At 42.4% G+C, this 22,697-nt stretch overlaps 1 protein-coding gene across 1 annotated transcript; it reads right to left on the reverse strand.

The window, feature by feature from the left end:
* Positions 1 to 685: 685 nt before the first annotated feature.
* LOC123440298 lies at positions 686 to 3,365 on the reverse strand. The gene is made up of 2 exons (XM_045116875.1): positions 3,100 to 3,365; positions 686 to 1,221 (listed from the first exon to the last, which is right to left on the reverse strand). The coding sequence occupies exons 1-2, from the start codon at positions 3,199 to 3,201 to the stop codon at positions 985 to 987; spliced, it is 339 nt and encodes a 112-aa protein (XP_044972810.1). The 5' UTR covers positions 3,202 to 3,365; the 3' UTR covers positions 686 to 984.
* Positions 3,366 to 22,697: the final 19,332 nt, after the last annotated feature.

A 22,697-nucleotide genomic window follows, 5' to 3' on the forward strand; every position in this document is an offset into this window, starting at 1 on the left:
ATTTTTTGAATTATGCAAAGTTTGTTATGCCCGTTTACATCCAATCTTGTTCTTTGTTTGTAGCCGATTTTGTTGTCCATATTTGATCACATAGAGTAGGTCATGTTTTATGTGTAATATGAATATAAGCTGCCGGATATGAGATACGCGGATATGCAAATGAAAATATAAGGCGTTCCAGGGGCGAATGAGCCCATCGCGACTGTAGATGCTTTGAGAAAGCCCAAATGGGTAGTGCAATTTACGCTAAGGGGGATGGGCTGGCTAAGAGAATGCCCGAATCAGCCGTTTCCTCACATGAAGGCTCATTGTAGTGCAATTACAGCACAGAGATGATGTGGATTCGGCTCCTGACATACAGGCTCATTGTAGTGCAATTTACGCAGAAGGGAATGTGGGTTGGGCTTTGAGAATGCCCAAATCAGCCTTTTTTTCATATGCAGGCTCATTACAGTGTAATTCACGCTACGAGAGAAAATGCGGGTTAGGGTAGATTCAGGAAATCAAACGGCACGCAGAACGTCACACAGAGGTTGTATACACTCCATCAGTTTCTCATGATGCAAATATCAAGCAGCTCCCCGGAATTCATCAGATAACCAAACAGGCCCTGACAAGCGTGCAAAAGTGCAGATAACCAAACAGTCCCCGACGTTTTGCCTGTCTTCATTTTGCAAAAAAAGAAAAAGAAAAAAAAATGGATGCCCCGTGAGAGTCCACATGCATGGAAGAGCACGAGGAGATTTAATTTGAAGCCAAAGAACTAAAGTACAGTCTGCTGCTATGTACATGCACACACACACGCAACAACGGCATACTAGTCGTGCGGGCCAGCTTCACGTCTCTTGTAGCCCTCTCTGGGCCAGGACGCACCCCAAAATTTGTCGCGCTTTAAACCAGCCGAAGCTAGAGCTAAACTACCAGGCCAGGAAACAAAAGTAGCGTAGAAAAGATCAAATTTCCCAAACAAAACACGCAAGCTAGCTAGAAAGGTGCAGTGGCAATGTCCCTCTTGATGGAGCGTCCTTGTGGGCGGCAACCCGTGCCGCCGCCGGCGCGCGGCGTCGAATCCTCCGACGAGCCTAGCTCGACGTCGTCGTCCGACGAGTCCGTCGTGGAGGAGCCCATCTTCCGCACGCCCCGCACAGGCTTGAGCCCTTCCGTGAAGATCCTGATGGCTTCCTCCGTCGTCCTTGTGCTCACCACGTACAGCGCCGCCTCCTGCAATTTTCGATTAATGTATCTATGTCAATTAACTACCCAAGTGGGGGGAAATCCGATATTTTCTTTTAGCAAACGTTCCAAGCTGCTCTGGCTTATGTACTCACGTGCATATATACGTACAAGTTACATGGGTGATGTGAGTACAGAAGGAATGTACATACGTGCAGGATACGTAAACAAGCGAGATTAAATTGTGGTGGGTAACGTCCATGTCATGACTGTTTTCTCTTGTGACCAGGACGTACGTACGACACGTCGACACACAACTTTCGTGCGAACAGAGACCGACCCAAGGGCATAAACATTGAGCAGCGCATGCAGCATAGCAATCGCACATGTGTGTATATATAAACACCTCAATTTATTTATTTTTGCGGGAAAAGCATCTTCGTTTCGGCCTTGTTCAGTTTAAGAGGTTTGGAGGAGATTGAGAGGAATTAAATTTCTTAAAAGTTAAATTTCACCTTAATCTCCTTTAATCCTCTTCAATTCTTTTTTGAAAAGAATTGACCGAACAAGCCCTTCAGCAATTCCTTTTCACTGTAGTACTATTTGTTATGTGTTTCTTTCTGCATTGTTTTTTAGAAGAGATTAACCGAACAAGCCCTTTAGCAATTTCTTTTCACTGTAGTACTATTTGTTAGGTGTTTCTTTCTACATTGTTTGGGTGACTGCGACCCTCCAAATTTACAAGGGCGTATATATTATGGGATGTAAAATAATTTTGTAGAAAACATTGTAGATTTATTTATTCACTTCAACCAGGAAAATAGTTTATTCGCAAAGAAACAAGGAAATTGCATGTTCCATCTCATGCGGGAATACATTTTCTTTTTTGGCAGGAGGGATTAGAGTTCTTTAATTTGTCAAAGACAAACATACATGTTTAGAATCCCTTGAGTGGATGGATCCAGCACATACGTTTTATCAAGAGTCCCCTTTAAGGCTTTCGTATAGGTGTACACTGGTGTATTCAACGATGATTTGTTCAAATGTAGGGTGTTGTAGAGATGATTGGAAATTGGATGGACTTGACTTTACAGGGAGGCCACTAATCACCAAAGGGAAACGGTAGACTTACACGTGGAAAAGATGGTCGAGTTGAATAATTTCAGCCTTTCTGCTCTGGAACCATTAGAAACCTACCATTGAACACCTTTTAATTTTGTAAATTGTTATAAATAATATTTTCAGATTTCAGTGTTAACTTCACTTTTGGACTTCTTATTTTTCAATTATAATTGTCTTTTTAATCCACAAAATCAGTAGGAATAAATGGATCTTATACTTGAGGGGGTCTGTCATGAAAATGTTCACTAAAATATAATGAAGTACTATAAAAATGTTTAGATCACTATTTTAATAATCTAAACGCTTTTATATTAGTTTAAAGAAGAAGTATTTTTTACAGGATATGTGGCCGTAGACTATTATGGTGTAATCCTGTTCTCCAACGATCTGTATATCCACCCCCTAAAAAAACTATATGTATATCCACACTACAGAAAGAAACTAAAAGTATATCCTGTAGATAGCACTATCCTAACAGGTTTAGTAGGCGCACACAAAATTAACTTAGTTTGATTATAGCAAGGAAGATAGGAGGGAGAACACTTTAGTGGTGATGAATCGGATTTCGGACTTTGGGAGGGGGAAAAGCTGCCTGATTTGTATAATTATCTTTTTGAGAAACCAGCAATAGCTCTGTCTTGTCATATAGAAGAAGAAGAATTGATCAGTTAATAAGGAAAACTAACCGAAAACCTAAAGAAAACCCACACACCGATTTGTACAGATTACGTATACGCAGACGGACATGTATACATGCAATCTACGTGGTATGTACGTATATAAGAGTGGCATGCACATACGTACCCTTGCGTACTTGAGCTGCTCGAGGGTGAGCGTCTTGGGCTCCGCCTCCATGGACGGCATCCTCCCCGACGCCGCCACACCTTGCACCTGCACCATCCCCATCTCCGGCGGCAACCTTTACCGAATGCTATGGGCTATACGTTGGTATGCGCCACAAATACACGACACGTACGTACGTGTCTCACCGCCGCTCTTCTTCGTGCGTGGGATGTGATGTGGCTGCCTGCCGCGAGTGCGTTTTGATTGTCAGCTGGACTGGAAGAATTTGCTGTGGACGAGATGGCCGGGAGGGGGCACGGCCAGGCTATATATACGAGCCGGCTCTGGGCCCTGGAGAATCGTGTCGCCAAACGACGGGCACACGTGGCTCCAACGGAGTGGCGGTACGAGCACACGTGGCGGCGGGGCGACCGGGCGATAGGGTCCGCGCGTCCGTTGCGGGCGTCCCGATGGTGGCTCCCCGGCCGCGGCCAATGGGAGCTTGCCATGACGGGTGCCCACAGGCAGGTGAATCGGGTTCGTATCGTCTATCGATCATGACTCATTCCCGTATAGTCCGCCGGTTTGCTGATCGCGTGGGTCGACTCGACCTCCCACGTGCTTGGGACACCGGCCTACTGCCACCCTCCACGTGGCCTCACAAAGAAAACGCATAAAAACTTCGTCGCATTTCCCAGCTGCTAGAATTATTGTGTTCGTAGATAAGCTCTCCGACCTCCGAGGTTTCAGGATGTTTGTTTGAGAAGGTATGGAGAGAGCAAAACCGACTCCTACGTCAAATCATATTCATACGTGCTCCGTTTTTATCTGTATTTTTTGTTTTGTTTTTTTGCATGGCAGTGCTTGCAGATTGCACCAAGGCATGCATGCATGCAAGAATACACACGACGTGCGTGCTTACATTACATTCATCAGGTATGTAGACGTGCCAAAGCAGCTAGTGCGTACACGCCGGAACTCTACCGGCGAATCGGCAAAGAGGAGCGACCAAACCAAGGGAAGGGAGCAAGATCTTTTCTCTGCGGCTGCGTGCATGTGGTGGTGGCGTGGTGGGGACGCCTGCTTGTAACTTGTGAGCGGGAGCGCGTCCACGACACCGGGGAGGTGGAGCCCGCGCGCGCCCTCCTCCCGCCACGTCCACCTGCGCAGAGCCCTCGCTTTCGCCGCTCCTCCACCTCTGTACCAAACGCAAGCGACCGAGCGGATAGAGCTTAATTAATGCCGCCATGGCTTGTTACTCCACTGATTAGTTAATCCGGTGGACGCAGCGCTGGCGAGCTCCCAGCTACCGGTCTCTATCGTTGCAGACTTGCAGTGCCGTGCGCGCGCGTGTGTATGAAATCTGTGAATGATTGGCAAGGTAATTTCTTCACTTTCTTTTGAGAAATGACAAGGTAAATTGTTCACAGGGTGTTTTATCCACCGGGAAAAAAAGGTGTTTTTGTCACTGGAAATATTCAGTTTTATTTCATGGCAACAGGTTATAGTCTGCTCATACATCATGGATGTGGTTGGTTACCTCGCATTAGGTCTAGTCAGATCCACCCGAGAAAAAAAAACTGAGTGTTTGGTTGCGTGGCTCGCATCAGAATCTTAACCAGCACAAACCTAAAAGACCTCCTCAGCTAGGCCCGCTAGAAACATTTGAATCGTCGGTTTTAAACGAGTTAGGCTCGAGTGATAGAGGGAAGGAAAACACGACACTGACCTCTTGCGAGGAGGGAGATAGCAGTAGCTCGTGCGGGTCTTCAAAAAACGACGAGACGATTTTGCGTCATCGCTCGCCAAGTCTTACGCCGTATATAGCCCAGGCCACCGCAACGGCAAAACTCCCGCCATCCCCCCCCCCCCTCCCTTGAGTTTCTCCTCTGGTGCGGTTCCACATCGACGACAAGGTAAGTGACACAAATGCTTTAATGACCGTTGATGGTGGCGGCGGATCGATAGCTCCTCTTCTTCGACGTGTCCAGCGCCTCCTTCGATGGCATCCGTGAGATTAATAACCCCCTCGTCTCTGCTAGCTCTAGCTAGATCTCACCATGTGGTAGGAGTAGATCTTCCGATCTACGTGACTACGTGTGGGGACCCCGATTTATAAATCGTGATCACCGAATGCTCATGTAGAGTGATCCTAGAGATCAATGCTCATTGAACACATGGAAGCTGAATAACAAGAGTCTTACATCCATACATACCGCCTGATACAAATAAAGATCATTAAGGTCAATTCTTACATAGATAGGGCCTCGAAAGCCAACACATCAAACATAACTAGCAGCGAAATTCTTAAACGAAAGCGTGAACTCATGCTATCTACCTTAACCCTGCATACATTCTGACTAGTTCGCGAGTTCATCTCTAACAAACTCTTCATCATACTCCTGTTCTTCCATGTTTGGCCAATTAAATAACCAGTGGCAAGCCAATAAGTACTTTGAATGTACTCGCAAACAACCCATGTTTTGGAACAATGGTATAACAATGCATGAATTTGCACTAATAGGGAAGTTGCAGAAAGCTAAATTTTAAGTGCAATAACATGATCAATATAACTTGTAAAAGCATACATCAACAGGTCACGGATATCCATACGAACAAGCTATCTCATGTTCATTATTCATGTCAAGTTATCTAACTTCGCTCAAGCATCATCTTTCTCACACTATCATCTTTCTCCCACACATACACCAAGTTTGTGAAAATATCTGGATATAGTCTAAGGAGCGCCATCAACTATCCATGACCGTGGACACGACCATTCGAATGGTTTTACGCTTTCCATAGGTTGCACACTTTACCCATAAGACTCGCAAAACTTCCGTTTCAATCCACGACTCATGGTATTTTCCATTCCTGAGGTAAGTACGTGAACATTTACCTTTCCCATCATGGTACTAACAAAGAGTCTAATCGTTGGTGCCATCCCTCGTGATCTACATCACAAATATCATCCACGAGGGCACACAACGGTGTGCTCACTGTTTGTGAAAACAGCCCATGGTCGTCCTTTCCGGCACGACCCCGTATAGAGTGACCACATCACTCCCGCCCCTAGTAATGCGGGCTCTCTGCTAGTACCGATCAAAGTAATCAACAAAGCCTCATCCCATAAGGGGTATCGTGGTTGCACATCTAGGGTTGGGACAGTCAGCACATCTTAAATCTAATCCATTTTCGAGAACACACACACATATCTTGCCTCGGTACACCACTTCTTTCTCAAGTGGTTACCTAACTCAACGCCATCTCCCTCGGGCATTAGTGTCACCCTACAGGATTTTCGAAAAGTCTTTGATATCATGTCCTTTCCGTCACCATGAATATTCCCATCCCATTTTTGTAGCAACTACATAACATCCTAACTACTTCCCACCCGCACAACCCTCATAGGAAGGTAGGGTCATGCTGAGTGCAAGTATCAACGAGGAATTATCAGAGACAACCCGCCAAGGTGGCCACCGATTCAACATGATTCAAATGCAACGAAGTAAACTACCATATGACATGCATAAAATGGTTTCAAGTCATGGTCAAGGGGCTGCTTGCGTGGCTCAACAAAGTATTCAAAGTCTTCAAAGTCTTCTGGTCTAACTCCTTCATCAACAATGCAATCTATCTTCGCAATATAATGGAGAAAAATACGACAACGACAAATACCGAGAAAATAAAATCCTCCTAAAAATGTCAACCCTTTTTGTAAAATACTAGGATGAATATTAGAGTTGTAAAAATTATTAGTCTCTCGTTTTGAAAAGTAAAAAGTGGTGAAAAACATTTTAATAGAGAGTTAAAATAACTAAAACAAGTTTTTAAATAAAAACAAGGTATAAATCTTTTTCCGAAAATTGCACAAGTGACATCATTAAATAGCAAAGAGTACTACATGATTTTAGAAATTGAAATCATTGGATTTAGGCAATTACTTTATCCAGGGGAAATTTTGGAAAATGCTCAAAAATGAAAAAGGGAAAGGGTATTGTGCCACTAGGCCCTAAATGGCCAGCCAAGCGTGGCCCAGCCAACCCCCCCCCCCCCACGCCATATTATAAACCTAAGAGGCAGGGACCTTCGGTCAGCGAGGAGGGAGAGAGAGGCTGGTGACCGGGGCCTAACGGCAGGGAGTCGTCAACCTCTCTCTAGAGAATGGCAAGGCTCACGAGCGGCAAACGAGAGCACGACAGTGACAGGTGAGTTAGGGAATGGACCTAGGACATCGTCGCCGCTCGGGTGGTGGTCGAAGGGATCACCGGTGTGGCCTGAGTCATCGGCGGCGAGTAGGTGAGGCGGAGGCGCTTCGGGAGGTGGTCGGAGTCAATGACTACGGCTGCAAAACGCATGGGAAACGTGAGGGAAAGAGGTCGGGGAGATGAGAGAGGACCGAGGGAAAGGAAAACAGGGTAAACTACCCGGAGATAACCAGAGGTTCGATGCGACGGAGCTCAGCTCGATCCGAGCACCTAGGCTTCTCATGGTGGAACAAGCGGTGTACGCGTGCGGTTGAGGTTGAGGGAGAGGATCTAGAGGGGAGAGAAGGGGCTCAGGGCGGCTTCTTATATCCTGCCCGTGGTTCACCGTGCGCGAGTGCGCCGGGAAGGGCAAAGCCGAGGCTGGGGGTCACGGGAGAAATCCGGGGAGTGTCTATGACGTTTGTGGGGGGTCGTCCACGACCAGAGGGAGAGAGAGAGAAGGAGCGCGAACACGAGCGTGTGCGAGGTCAACGGTTGGCCGAGAGGGGTGGCTGCGGGATCATGATGTAGAGATCGTCGGAGAGAGAGGGGAGAGGGGCTGGCAGACATGCGTGTTGCGGATGCCTGCATCGACTCGCGCGAGGGGAAGGGCTCGAGGTGGCCAGGATATGGGCAAGGCGCGAAGTCACCTCTCGGCTATCATGTAGCGCGCTCGAGAGCGTGCTTTTGGCCACCATGATGATGCCTTTGGCGCGCTCTTGCGCGTCCTCAAGTGTTCACTAGCTGCACAGCGATTAAGCAATGAGTGAAAGGGGCATTGGGTGTCCTTGAACTTTCCAGGATAGATTGAAGGCTCAGGGAGGAGAGAAAATGGTTGTCCAGGGGAAGCAAGGGGATGTTTCACCCATGCAATCATGGAGCTAGCCGTTGGGGTTGCTAGAGTGGATGTTGTGGGTCTTAGAGAGGTCGTGGTAAAAATTTGGGGGCAAGGAGTTCAATATTGGGCGAGATAACTTTGCCCACTTACTATGAGATTTGACACTACCAAATGTTGGGTAAAAATGAGAGGGGTCACAAGTTTGGAGCTCATTTGAGGAAAGTTGACAATGTAAACTTTGAAAACCCTAGAAATCCACAAAATCAGGCTTCTTTAGATCTAGCTAAGCAAATCTATTCCCCCAAATGCATAACTTGGTGTAGGATCATTATTTGGGGACTAGATCACTCCTGCAAAGTTTGAGAGCAACTGGAGAAACTTGGCAATGTATAGTTGCTCAAATTTGGTTATGGACAAAGAGGGTTTTTGAATATTTTGGTGGACCAAATCAATTTAGATTGAGGTGAAACTTGACAAGATCATCATATACATCATGTGTGACTTTCTATAATTTTCCTAAGCTTGAAATAGGCACAAAGGGTTTTGAGTGGTTTTGTCCAATATTTTGAACATGACCATTTGTTGAAACTCTAATATATAGAAAATATATGTCCACTAAGTCTCCCTACATTTTCTCAAATATTTTTGAACCAAGAAAATAATATTTCTTCACAAAAGACCATTCCTACCCTTACAAAAATGTATTTAATCAAAATAGAAAAATAACTTTTAAAATAAGAATGTTGTGGTTTTGGGAAGTCTTTTTATGATAGGATCCAAATAAAATCTTTGGGGCAAACCATCTACCGTAATTTGAGGACTTGAAGTACAAACCTCAATTCAGGGGTTTTGAAAACTTAAATTAAAGAAAAACTTTTTGGTCAAAATAATATTTAATAAAAATATTTTTAGGTCCTACTCACATGGTATGCTCATTTGGCAAGTATTTAGAGCAATAAGATGAGTCTTGAGAGAAGGGAAAATTTTGTGAGTAAGAACCCAAATAGGCAAACAAGAATATAGCAACCAATTCAATCATCACATGCACACGAAAAGTTTTAAATGGTTCCAACTTTTATAAAATCATAATTTGGCAAAGTGGTACAAACACAGGGTGTGACACTATGACGTTCTAGTAGTTAGTTGTGATAGATTTGAAGCATGCTAGGAGTTGTTTCTCGACAAGGATTGATAGCTAGTGGTGATGGATGGATTGTTAGTATGCTCTGATGTGTGGTATGTGAGTGTGCAAGTGTTGAAATATCGTACATGTGTCCATGTTTATTGTTCTCCTCTGTTGTGTTGCGTTGTTCAGCTGGATAATTCATGTGTCCATGTTGAACTAGATCATGTGCATGTGTTAGCGCTAGTCAATCTGTCCATGTTTACTCGTAGTTCCTACTGTCGACGTGTCAAGGATTCATATAATCCCGTATATCATTCCCTTTGTCCTTCGGTATGTTACTTGCCCGAGATTTGATCGTCGGTATCCCTATACCTATTTTAATCTCGTTACCGTCAAGTCTCTTTACTCGTTTTGTAATACAAGATCACGTGACTAACACATTAGACACATTGCTTGCAAGGCTTGTTTGCGATGTTGTATTGCCGAGTGGGCCCCGAGATACCTTTCCGTCACACGGAGTGACAAATCCCAGTCTTGATCCATGCTAACTTAACGGACACCTTCGGAGATACCTGTAGAGCACCTTTATAGTCACCCAGTAACGTTGTGATGTTTGGTACACACAAGGTATTCCTTCGGTGTCAGTGAGTTACATGATCTCATGGTCATAGGAATGAATACTTGACACGCAGAAAACAATAGCAACAAAATGACACGATCACATGCTACGTTTATAATTTGGGTCTTGTCCATCACATGATTCTCCTAATGATGTGATCCCATTATCAAGTGACAACACTTGTGTATGGCCAGGAAACCTTGACCATCTTTGATCAAGGAGCTAGTCAACTAGAGGCTTACTAGGGACAGTGTTTTGTCTATGTATCGACACATGTATTTGTGTTTCCAATCAATACAACTATAGCATGGATAATAAACGATTATCATGAACAAAGAAATATAATAATAACTAATTTATCATTGCCTCTAGGGCATATTTCTAACAGTCTCCCACTTGCACTAGAGTCAATAATCTAGTTCACATCACTATGTGATTTTAACGAATCCAACACCCATATAGTTTTGGGGTTCGATCACGTCTTGTTTGTGAGAGAGTTTTTAGTCAACGGGTCTGAACCTTTCAGATTTAAGTGTGCTTTACAAATCTCTATGTCATCCTGTAGGTGCTGCTACCAATGTGCCATTTTGGAAGTTTTCCAAATGACTGCTCCACTATACGAATCCGCTTCACTCTTTAGAGTTACTCGGATTAGTGTGAAAGCTTGCATCGACGTAACTCTTTACAACGAACTCTTTAACCACCTCCATAATCGAGAAAAAAAAATCCTTAGTCCATTAGTTACTAAGGATAACTTTGACCGTTGTTTAGTGATTCAATCCTGGATCACTCTCTATACCTCTTAACATACTTGTCGCAAGGCACACATCAGGTGCGGTACACAACATGGCATACTTTAGAGTCTGTGGCTAAGGCATAGGGGACTACCTTCATCCTTTCTCTTTCTTCTTCCGTGGTTAGGTTTTGGGTCTTACTCAAATTCACACCTTACAACACAACCAAGAACTCCTTCTTTGCTGATCTATTTTGAACTCCTTCAGAAACCTGTCAAGGCATGCACTTCATTGAAAGTTCTATTTAGCATTTTGATATATCTCTATAGATCTTGATGCTCAATGTTAAAGTAGCTCTATCCAGGTCTTCCTTTGAAAAACTCCTTTCAAACAACCCTTCATGCTTTACAGAAATTCTACATTACTTCCGATCAACAATATGTCAACTACATATACTTATCAGAAATTCTATAGTGCTCCCACTCACTTCTTTGGAAATACAAGTTTCTCATAAACCTTGTATAAACCCAAAAGCTTTGATCATCACTTCAAAGCGTATATTCCAACTTCGAGATGCTTGCACCAGTCCATAGAAGGATTGCTCGAGCTTGCATAATTGTTAGCATCCTTAGGATTGACAAAACCTTCTAGTTGTATCACATACAACCTTTCCTTAAGGAAACCGTCGAGGAAACAATGTTTTGACATCCTATGTGCAATATTTCATAAATAACGCAACAACTGCTAACATAATTCCAACAGATTTTTAGCATCGCTACGAGTGATAAAGTCTCATCATAGTCAACTCTTTGAACTTGTCGGAAACATCTTTGCGATAAGTCGAGCTTTTCTTAATGGTGACTTTTCACCATCATCGTGTGTCTTCCCTTTAAAGATCCATCTTTACTTAATAGTCCTATGACCATGAAGCAGTTCTTCCAAAGTCTACACTTTGTTTTCATACATGGATCCTCTCTCGGATTTCATGGCCTCCAGCCATTTGTCGGAATTCGGGCCCACCATCGCTTCTCCATAGCTCGTAGGTTCATTGTTGTTCAACAACATGACCTCCAAGACAGGGTTACCGTACCACTCTGTAGTAGTACGCGACCTTGTCGGCCTACGAGGTTTGTAGTAACTTGATCCGAAGCTCTAATGATCACCATCATCAGCTTCCACTTCAATTGGTGTAGGCGCCACATGAACAACTTCTCGCGCCCTTCTACACACTGGTTGAAGTGACGGTTCAATAACCTCACCAAGTTCCACCACTCTCCCACTCAATTCTTTTGAGAGAAACTTTTCCTCGAGAAAGGACCCATTTCTAGAAACAAACACTTTGCTTCCGGATCTGAGATAGGAGATGTACCCAACTGTTTTGGATATCTTATGAAGATGCATTTATCCGCTTTGGGTTTGAGCTTATCATACTGAAACTTTTTCACATAAACGTCGTAGCCCCAAACTTTCAAGAAATGACAACTCAGGTTTCTCCAAACCATATTTCATACTGTGTCATCTCAATGGAAATACGCGGTGCCCTATTTAAAGTGAATGCGGTTGTCTCTAATGCATAACCCATAAATGATAGTGGTAATTCGATAAGACACATCATAGTATGCGCCATATCAAATAGGGCGCGACCATGATGTTCGGACACACCATCACACTATGGTGTTCCAGGTGGCATGAACAATTTCCACATTGTCTTAATTGTGTACCAAAACTCATAACTCAGATATTCATCTCTATGATCATATCGTAGACAGTTTATCCTCTTGTCACGACGATCTTCACTCTGAAATAGCTTTGAACTTTTCAATATTTCAGACTTGTGATTCATCAAGTAAATACTCCTGTATCTACTCAAGTCGTCAGTGAAGTAAGAACATAACGATATCCATTGTGTGCCTCAGCACTCATTGGACTGCACACATCAAAATGCATTGCTTCCAACAAGTTACTTTCTTGTTCTATGTGGTATGATTTTGCATGTCTCAAGTGATTCGAAATCAAGTGAATCCAAACGATCCATCTGCATGGAGTTTCTTCATGCTTTTATACCAACATGTATGGTTTGCATGTGTCAAACGTTTCAAAAATGAGTGAGTATAAAGATCCATTAGCATGGAGCTTCATCATGCATTTTACACCAGCATGACTCAAGTGGCAGTGCCACAAGTAAGTGGTACTATCATTATTAATTTATATCTTTTGGCACCAATATTATGAACATGTGTAACACTACGATCGAGATTCAATAAACCATTGAGGGTAATTATTCAAGCAAATAGAATAATTGTTATTCTCTTTAATGAATAATCGTATTGCAATAAACACGATCCAATCATGTTCATGCTCAACGCAAACACCAAATAACAATTATTTAGGTTTAACACCAATCCCGATGGTAGAGGGAGTGTGTGATGTTTTGATCACATCAACCTTGGAAACACTTCCAACACGTATCGTCACCTCGCCTTTAGCTAGTCTCCGTTTATTTCGTAGCTTTCATTTCGAGTTACTAATAACTTAGCAACTGAACCAGTATCTAATACCCTCGTGCTACTAGGAGTACTAGTAAATTACATATCAATATCATATATATCAAATATACATCTATTGACTTTGCAAGCCTTCTCATCTACCAAGTATCTAGGGTAGCTCCGCCTCAGTGACTGTTCCCCTCATAACAGAAGCACTTAGTCTCGGGTTTGGGTTCAATCTTGGGTTTCTTCATTAGAGCAGCAACTGGTTTGCCGTTTCATGAAGTATCCCTACTAGCCCTTGCCCTTCTTGAAACTTAGTGGTTTTACTAACCATCAACAATTGATGCTCCTTCTTGATTTCTACTTTCGCAGCGTCAAACATTGCGAATCGCTCAAGGATCATCATATCTATCCTTGATATATTATAGTTCATCACGAAGCTCTAGCAGCTTGGTGGCAGTGACTTTGGAGAACCATCACTTATCTCATCTGGAAGATTAACTCCCACTTGATTCAAGCAATTGTTGTACTCAGACAATCTGAGCACATGCTCAACGATTGAGCTTTTCTCCTTTACTTTGTAGGCAAAGAATCTTGTCGGAGGTCTCATACCTCTCAACAAGGGCACGAGCATGAAATCTCAATTTCATCTTTTAGAACATTGTTAGAGCATATATCTCCATATGTGGTTTTGGTAATTGATGACAACTCCTATGGACTAATGGTTGCTTTAAGTTATATTTATAGGACTTGTCCATAGGCACTTCTTGAAGTCCATCTGTTGGGTTCAAGGAGTTTATATGTTGACCAAGATGTTATTCAAGTTATTATCCAAAGAATGGTCATAGAAACACTAGGTTGATCAAGATCTCAGACAAAGAGTAAATCAAGATGATCAACACACAAAGCGTATAAGATGTACCGAGAGGGATCAAGTGATCCCATGGTATGGTAAGCATTGTCCATTACGTGTTTGTGTACTAACCCATGGTCTTTGTGAGACTCCTATGTGGGGGTTAGGTGTGCTTCCATTGGGCTTGCGTCAAAAGGAAGATCTCATACAACCCATGAAGGATGACGTCAAGTGGTGATCGTCATCAAGATTGTGGTGTGCAAGTTCAAGCGGATCAGCACGAATATATCATTGAAACTATTGTCAATGATCATGTGCTGACAAGGACAACCTCATGTGTTAACAAGGACAAGATCAAGATAAGCATTCCTGAGCACTACATGCTTGATTCTTGTGGATGTACACATGGTGGACAGGACAAGATCAAGATAAACATTCTTGAGAACTTTATGCTTGATTCTTGTGGATGTTCACATGGTGGACAAATGAAGATGAATACATAAGCTAGGCTTTCCGCATTGTGTATGGGAAAGCTACTTGAAGACTTCATCATGTCTTGCTTTCAACTTGAGCCAAGAAGGAACAACAACATCAAGCTCAGGTGAAAGGGCTACCTCAAAGGTATCAGTTCCTTTGACGTTAGTGGTGCAGAGTAATGATCAGCGAATAAAAGTATACACTCAAGTATGGATCATCAGTACTCTTTTATGATTCTTGAGTCCTTAGGGATCCTGCACTATTAAGAGGGGATCACAGGTTTTGCGATGAACTTGCTCAAACTACATCTTCACTTTCTGTTCAGACCACATCTCCACTGCACGACTGTTATCTGAAAACAGAACCAGTGCCTCGGACATCCGGCCTCCTCCGGACGTCCGAGGGCCGGACGACCGACAGCTTCGGAAATCCGGAATCCTATACCAGAGAAATCAGAGCCATATAACTCGGACTTCCGGATCTCTCCGGACGTCCGAGGCCCGGATAGCCGACCAGCTTCAGAATTCCGGAACTATGCACCAGAGAAACTTGAGCCATATAACTCGGACTTCTCGCTCCCTCCGGATGTCCGAGGGCCGGTCAAGGCTCGGACGATCGACAGGCTTCGGAAATCCGGTGCCCTGCACCAGAAGAACATGTGCTCTATAACTCGGATTTCCGGCCTCCTCCGGACGTCGGAGCGTCGGACGTCCGACACCCGTCGGAAATCCGGAACCTACCACGAGTAGAAGTTGCGCTGTATAACTCGGATTTCCGGTCCTCTTCGGACGTCCGGTGGCTGATAAATTCAACATAGGTCCAGTCGTATCTACAGGCCTCGGACGACCGACCCCTATCGGACGTCCGGTGGCTGCTTAATTCAAAATAGTCTCAGTCGTATCTACAGGCCTCGGACGACCGACCCCTGTCGGACGTCCGACTCCTCGCGGACGCCCAGACTTCCGACAACTGTCGGACGTCCGGACCCTGTGTGACTTAAAGTGTCCCCAACGGCTCTTTTTCTCTCCACACTATAAATACCCCCCTCCCACTTCGTGAGAGGGTTGCCCAACACAGCCTTATCCTCATAAGAACACATTTGCACCTCACACACATTTGCTCACTCCAAATCTTAGATCCCAAGAGCATTTGTGAGCCCCTTTGAGAGTTGTTCCAATCAAAACATAGATCTTCTCCCTCTCCTTCTCTCAACCCAAGCTATTTGTGATTTGAGAAATTTTTGAGCATTCCCCGTGATCTTGTTACTCTTGGAGGTTGGAGACTCCTAGGCGGTAGGAGTTCTTCGAAGAGGAATCAATCCGTGTGATTTCCCCCGGAAAAGTTTGTGAGGGTTTGGAAGCCACCTCAAAGGCTTACCACTAGTGGTTGAGAAACGCCTTCGTGGAGTTATCTCAAAGGGAGAATAGGGTGAGCCTTCGTGGCGCTGGTGTGCCTTCGTGGTAACATCCACCTCTCTAACGGTGACTAGCTTCCCTCCAAGGAAGTGAACATTGGGATACATCTTCGTCTCAGTGACCTTGGTTATCCTTAACCCTAACTCCTTACTTGTGGTTTACTTGTGTTATTTGAGCAAACATACATTGCATATTGCTTGTGCTCATTATATTGTGTTGGCCAATTCTTGTACAAGATTAATCATTCAAGCATACCCTCTATATCCACACGTTCATACTTGCATCCCTTGATACATCGTGTTGATATAGTGTGATCTAGTATCTTGTGTTGTTCACCTACTTGTCGTGTGATATAGCTCAAGTAAGCTTGTGTAACTTACTTGTGCTTGTTAGTAACTGTATCGTGTCCATCTTGGTAGATCGTGTTGTTGATACACGTTGCAGTGCCTAGTGCATTTAGGATTTGTGCTTGACAAGTACCCTCTTAGTTTATTTCCGCATTAGGTTCAAGCCAAATCCGAAGAAGTTTTTAAATAGCCTATTCACCCCCTCCCCTCTAGGCGTCATCGAGGTCTTTTCAATTGGTATCAGAGCTAGGTCTCTCTTTAATTAGGTTTCACGACCTAGAGAGTATCGATGTCGACTCTTGGATTAGTGCACAATGGCATCTTTGACTTTGATGGCACAAATTATACCCTATGGAGAATTCGTATGCTTCATCACTTTCGGGCCATGGGCCCAAATACTTTACGAATTGTTCTTGTAGGGATTGCCGACAAAAAGGATGATGCACCTTCATCTACTAATGAAATGTATCTTGATTGTGAGGCCTTTCTTGCCATTCATCGAACCATAAGTCCTGAAGTGTTCAAGTCTATCTCGGCTTGCAAGTCAGCTCATGAAGTTTGGACTAAACTTGAAGATATATATGGTGGGTCCAATCTTGATGAAGACGGTATTATGATGAAGGAGTTGGTGCACGAGCTCTTCACTCTTTTCGATCTTAAAGAGTCCACCACTACTCCCATATCCGATTGCTTGCACACCTCAGCATCTTCAATCTCACAAGGTAATGACATGGTGAGTGAAGAAATATATGTTGATGAAAATGGCATAGCCTCTATGGACACGAGCATATCTAGCACCACACATAGTGTAAATTATTGTGTTGATAGGTCATGCATTTCACCTAAAGATTCCTTGACAAATGTCTGTGGTGATATGCCTGCTTCCTCGTGTCCTCTTGATCAAAATATCTTGTTTCTCCCTAGTTGCTCTATGACTAACCATTTAGGGGAAATCAGGAAATATGAAGTACCTTTGGCTAATGAAGAATCTGATTCACCAAAAGAATCATCATCAACTCCTCCAGTTCACATGTGCCTCATGGCAAGAGGTAATAATGAGGTATCATCTTCCCTGTGCAATAACGATGATATTTGCGATGAGGATGATGATGATGACTTGACTGAAAATATCTATGTGATCAGCAAAATTCATGTGATCAGTAAAATTCTTCATAAAGCTAAAAATAACTCTCTTCAAAGGTTCCAAGATGTTCTTGCTTACTTTGAAAACTGTAATGATTCACTTAATCATGAACAAGCTAAAAGTGAACAACTTGAACATGAACTTGAGAAGAGTCATCAAGCATGTAGAGACTTAAGATCTTCAAAAGGAGAGATTGAAGTTGCTCATGATAAACTTAAAAGGGATTTTGAGGTCCTTCTCCTTGAATGCAATAATGTCAAGGGAGAGCTCATCAAAACCTCTAAGATCTATGAGGAGCTTCAATCTACTCATGAGAAGTCTCTATTTGCTACTTACTCCTCTCATATTGTTGATGATACTTGTACATCTAACTCTACCTCTTTTGAAGTATCAACATTGAAGGAGAATGTTGAGCTACGTGCTCAACTTGATTTACTAACTAGCAATTATGGGAAGTTGGAATAAAACCATGTAATGCTCACAAGCTCTCATGCCGATCTTCTAACATCCTATAATGTGCAAAAGTTAGCTCATGAGGCTATCATCACCAAGGTAACATCAAGCGAGCCTCATGTGGACAATGGCACTACTTCTGGTCAAAGTACTATATTTCCATGTGCTAGTCCTCGTACTTCGTCTACTCATAATGTTGCTACCTCATGTGATGAATTACTTTCCTTGCCTTGTTGCTCTAACATTGAAGCCTACACTTCCTCTAGTACCTGCATTGATACTAACCGTGCAGAGGAAATCAAAGAGCTCAAGGACCAAGTCACTTCTTTGAAGAAAGACTTGGAAAAGTGTCATGAAGGGATGCCCACACTCAACAACGTCTTGTGTGAGCAAACATCTCCGAATGACAAAAATGAGTTTGGAGTAAACTCAAACAAGAACAAGAGGGGCCTAGAACAAGTCAAGAATTCGGCCAAAATCATTTGCTTCAAGTGCAAAGTTAAAGGGCACCATGTTAGATCTTGCCCTCTGAAGACGAAATCTCAAAGTCACAAGCAACAAGGGAAGCGGCCACAAACTCAATCACATATTCAACTACAAGTTGAAGGAAGGCCTCTTCCCAATAAGACCCAAGCCAACACTCCCCAAGGTGAGAAATCAACTGGGAAGAAAACAAAGGGTAGATGTTGCTACTTATGTCGTGAGAAGGGTCACGTTGCTTCGTCTTGCACAAGAGGTAACTTATCCAACCCAATCACTATTGATGATATCTATTCCCTTGGGAAGGATAAGGTTGGCAATGTGTTTGCCAAGTTTGTTGGTACTCAAAATGGTGTCAAGAAAAGAACCATTTGGGTTGCCAAGCCTATTGTGATTAACCTCTTAGGACCCAACATAGTTGGGGACCAACAAGCTCAAACTTGATCAATAGGTGACCTTGGAGGACATTAAAGACTTGGATACATAATGAAGAATTAAGGGGTCTTCATCATTCATATTATCTCAAGCCAAGTCATTTGGATTATCGAGTTTCTATCTTATATCCAATGTGCCTCCTTGCGGTAACTTGTACTTAAACTGTTTACATTGTTAGGTGCTTGCCCCTTTGCATGTTGTGGTTTTGTACCTTGCATGCATTTGTATATGTTGTGCTGCCAACTTGCTTATCTTGAGTAATCGAGTAGGGGTATGTTGTTTTGCATATCATGTACATGTGAGTCTTGTATTGAGTCTTGTGTGTCTTGTTTGTATTTTTGTTGGCTCTTGTGAGAGATTAATGGATTATCCCATTGTGGGGGAGTGATGTGCTTTGCACACCTCTCAATCCTATAAATGTGTATACATGGGGAATACCACTTAGTTGATATTTCAAGATTATCTAGTTTCTATGTGGTATGTCTTACTCATGAGAAATTCAAATTCTATATGGTCCATTAATTATCTCTTGTTGGTTTCAATTTGCCACTTGTTAATATTGTTGGTTTATCACATTATGGGGGAGTAATATGCTATGTGCATATTACAAACCTAGAAAATGTGTACATTTGAGTTGTTGCCACTTAGTGTTGATATTGTAAATTATCTTGTTCCTAGGTGGCATGCTAGCTCTACAAGTGTCATTTGCTTGCGTTTTGTGGGTAAAGATGATCTTGGATATATTTGTGATCTACCAATGAGTATTATTTCAAAAATACTTCTTGTCCTTGACAATTGGTATTCCCATCATATGATTGGAATTGATAATCATCTTTACATTGGATTTTGTGTTTTGTTTGTCTTTCTTGCCTCTTATGAATCTATTTTTAACATGTCTAGTGTGGTTATAGATATAGAGAAAGTGATGATTCCATCGTGTGCGTTTTGTATTCAAATGCAAATTCTATATAATGCACGTCCCTTGGGGGAGCTATCCTATTCCCTTTAAAAACACTCTCTTTATTCACCCATCATAAAATCGTTTGATCCCCATCAAGTGTGTGTTGATGGGAGGCAAGTCTTGCTCTTTATGATGCTTTGTGCCATCATGAAAATTTGTAGAGGGCTTTGTTTGTTGGAACCTAGCTCTCTCTTAGAAACCAGATACCTCTGTTTGTTTTCCTTCAATTGGTTTCTTGTTGCCTTCTATTTGACATGTGCCAATGGATATCTCATTCCTTGATGTATCTTTTAATTGATATCTTTCAAGTGATAGTTCTTTTGTTTTAGGATCTTATTGTCACTTGATATCTTGTCTTTTGATGACTTATCAACTTTGTGTTGAGTTGATTCTTGAGAGTCTTGAGCATGCATATCTAGCTACTATATACAACTTCTTTTGCTTGCTTTCCTCCTTTGACCCAATATATAAGGGAAACTCCACCCTGTCATAAATTGGCTAGAGTGTGCATGAAATTCAAATTCATATCTATATGCACATATGTGTGTGGAGTTTGTCCTATGTATTGCTGGTTTTCTAACTCTTTGGTCCCAATGAGTTTGGGCACCATTTTGTTTGTTTTGTTGTTCCAGGAACAACTGGAGATGCATTGGATGCTCGGCTCACCTATAAGGAAGATGTTGAGACCATGTGATTATTGGAGCCAAGTTAGGATGATCAAAGAACAACCATCTACTACATCAATCCAATGCTGTCTCGGTAACAAGTATCCACTTCATGCATTCTTTTCTTGCAAAGGACCCAACCTGTCTTTTCTTTTCTAGGTTGCATCATGGCATGAATCTCTTGATGTGTTCTCGTAGTACTTGTTTGCTTTCTCAAAGCATCCGAACGATGATGTCTTACTGCTAGTTGGGATGTCTTTGATGTTCGTATGTTGGAAGTTCATATTATACAATAAGAAAATATTAGGCCATGTGCTATGCTTCCAAGCAAAAGATCTCATTGATATATTTATGACTTCCCCTTTTGGATATCTAGTGTTCTTCCTTCTTGTAACCATTTCGTGTGTACATCCTTCTTTGTGGATATATGTATCATCATGATTGTCTTCTACTTAGAATCTTGGTCACATGAGAGAAGTTACATCTCTAATTGATATCCTCTTTTCTTTCACGTCCACCGCTGCATTTCCTTTTTCGGTTTTGGTGGCAACGTGAAAGGATTTGTTTTGAGTGTGTATCTTATTTTCCTACATCTTGGTGCACTCTTTGGCCGTGAAGATTGTTTTTCCTCATGCTTGTCTTGATGAGGGTTTTGCCATTTTCAATTAGTATCCCTCCTCTTGACAAGATTCTTACTTCCTATCTTCACAATGGGTTGTCACAAGCGTTGGTTCTTATTTTGTTTATTAGTAAGCTTGTGAACCCATTTTCTAGTATGTGTGTGTGGGAATGATCTGTCTTGCACTTTGTATCTCATATTCATCAAGACTATGTTGATGAGAAATGCTCATCCTTATCTTAAGTCTTCTCAAGTGCTTTGCCATGACTCACACACATTACTTTGGTTGAGCTTATTCTTAAGTTGCTTCCTTTACATGTTGCTCAACCATTAGTTTTGTGCAATTGATATGCCTATTGTCTCATCTATCTTCTTGCACTCGTTGTGTGTGTCTATTAATTCTGGGGGAGCAACGATCCTATTTTGTGCACCTGTGTCAAATACAAAAATCTCATATTAGTGCACAAATCATGGGGAGCTTCTCTATTTTTTGATAAAGCACTATGTTGCCTCTATCGTAATATCTTTTATTCATGTGGTTCGAAGGACCATATGATTGTTTGTTCCATCTGGAATTCTTTAATTGCTTGCCACCATCTTTGTATGTCTTTGTGGCATACGATCCTTTTATTTGTAATCTTTGAGTCCTCAATATAGTTTGTTTTCCTCCAACTACTTATCATTGTATTTGTGTATTTTTCTGCACTCATTTGATGAGAGAAGTACACACTTTTTGGAGGACCACCCACTATTTTGGCTTTCTAAACTTGTCGTCCATTTTGGCAATCGATGCCAATGGGGGAGAAGTTTAGAGAGTTTACTTTGGATATGTTTAGAGGGTCTTGCTTTTATTGCGTAAGCATTTACATCCTGCACACATGCATTATTACCTTGTATGTGTGTGCTTGGTTATGCTTATCTCCTTATATAAACTCTCTTGAAGTGGTTGTCTTCAATTACCAAAATGGGGGAGATTGTTAGAGCATATATCTCCATATGTGGTTTTGGTAATTGATGACAACTCCTATGGACTAATGGTTGCTTTAAGTTATATTTATAGGACTTGTCCATAGGCACTTCTTGAAGTCCATCTGTTGGGTTCAAGGAGTTTATATGTTGACCAAGATGTTATTCAAGTTATTATCCAAAGAATGGTCATAGAAACACTAGGTTGATCAAGATCTCAGACAAAGAGTAAATCAAGATGATCAACACACAAAGCGTATAAGATGTACCGAGAGGGATCAAGTGATCCCATGGTATGGTAAGCATTGTCCATTACGTGTTTGTGTACTAACCCATGGTCTTTGTGAGACTCCTATGTGGGGGTTAGGTGTGCTTCCATTGGGCTTGCGTCAAAAGGAAGATCTCATACAACCCATGAAGGATGACGTCAAGTGGTGATCGTCATCAAGATTGTGGTGTGCAAGTTCAAGAGGATCAGCACGAATATATCATTGAAACTATTGTCAATGATCATGTGCTGACAAGGACAACCTCATGTGTTAACAAGGACAAGATCAAGATAAGCATTCCTGAGCACTACATGCTTGATTCTTGTGGATGTACACATGGTGGACAGGACAAGATCAAGATAAACATTCTTGAGAACTTTATGCTTGATTCTTGTGGATGTTCACATGGTGGACAAATGAAGATGAATACATAAGCTAGGCTTTCCGCATTGTGTATGGGAAAGCTACTTGAAGACTTCATC

Source organism: Hordeum vulgare, chromosome 3H (assembly GCF_904849725.1).
Source record: "Hordeum vulgare subsp. vulgare chromosome 3H, MorexV3_pseudomolecules_assembly, whole genome shotgun sequence".
NCBI classification, from domain to species: Eukaryota; Viridiplantae; Streptophyta; class Magnoliopsida; order Poales; family Poaceae; genus Hordeum; species Hordeum vulgare.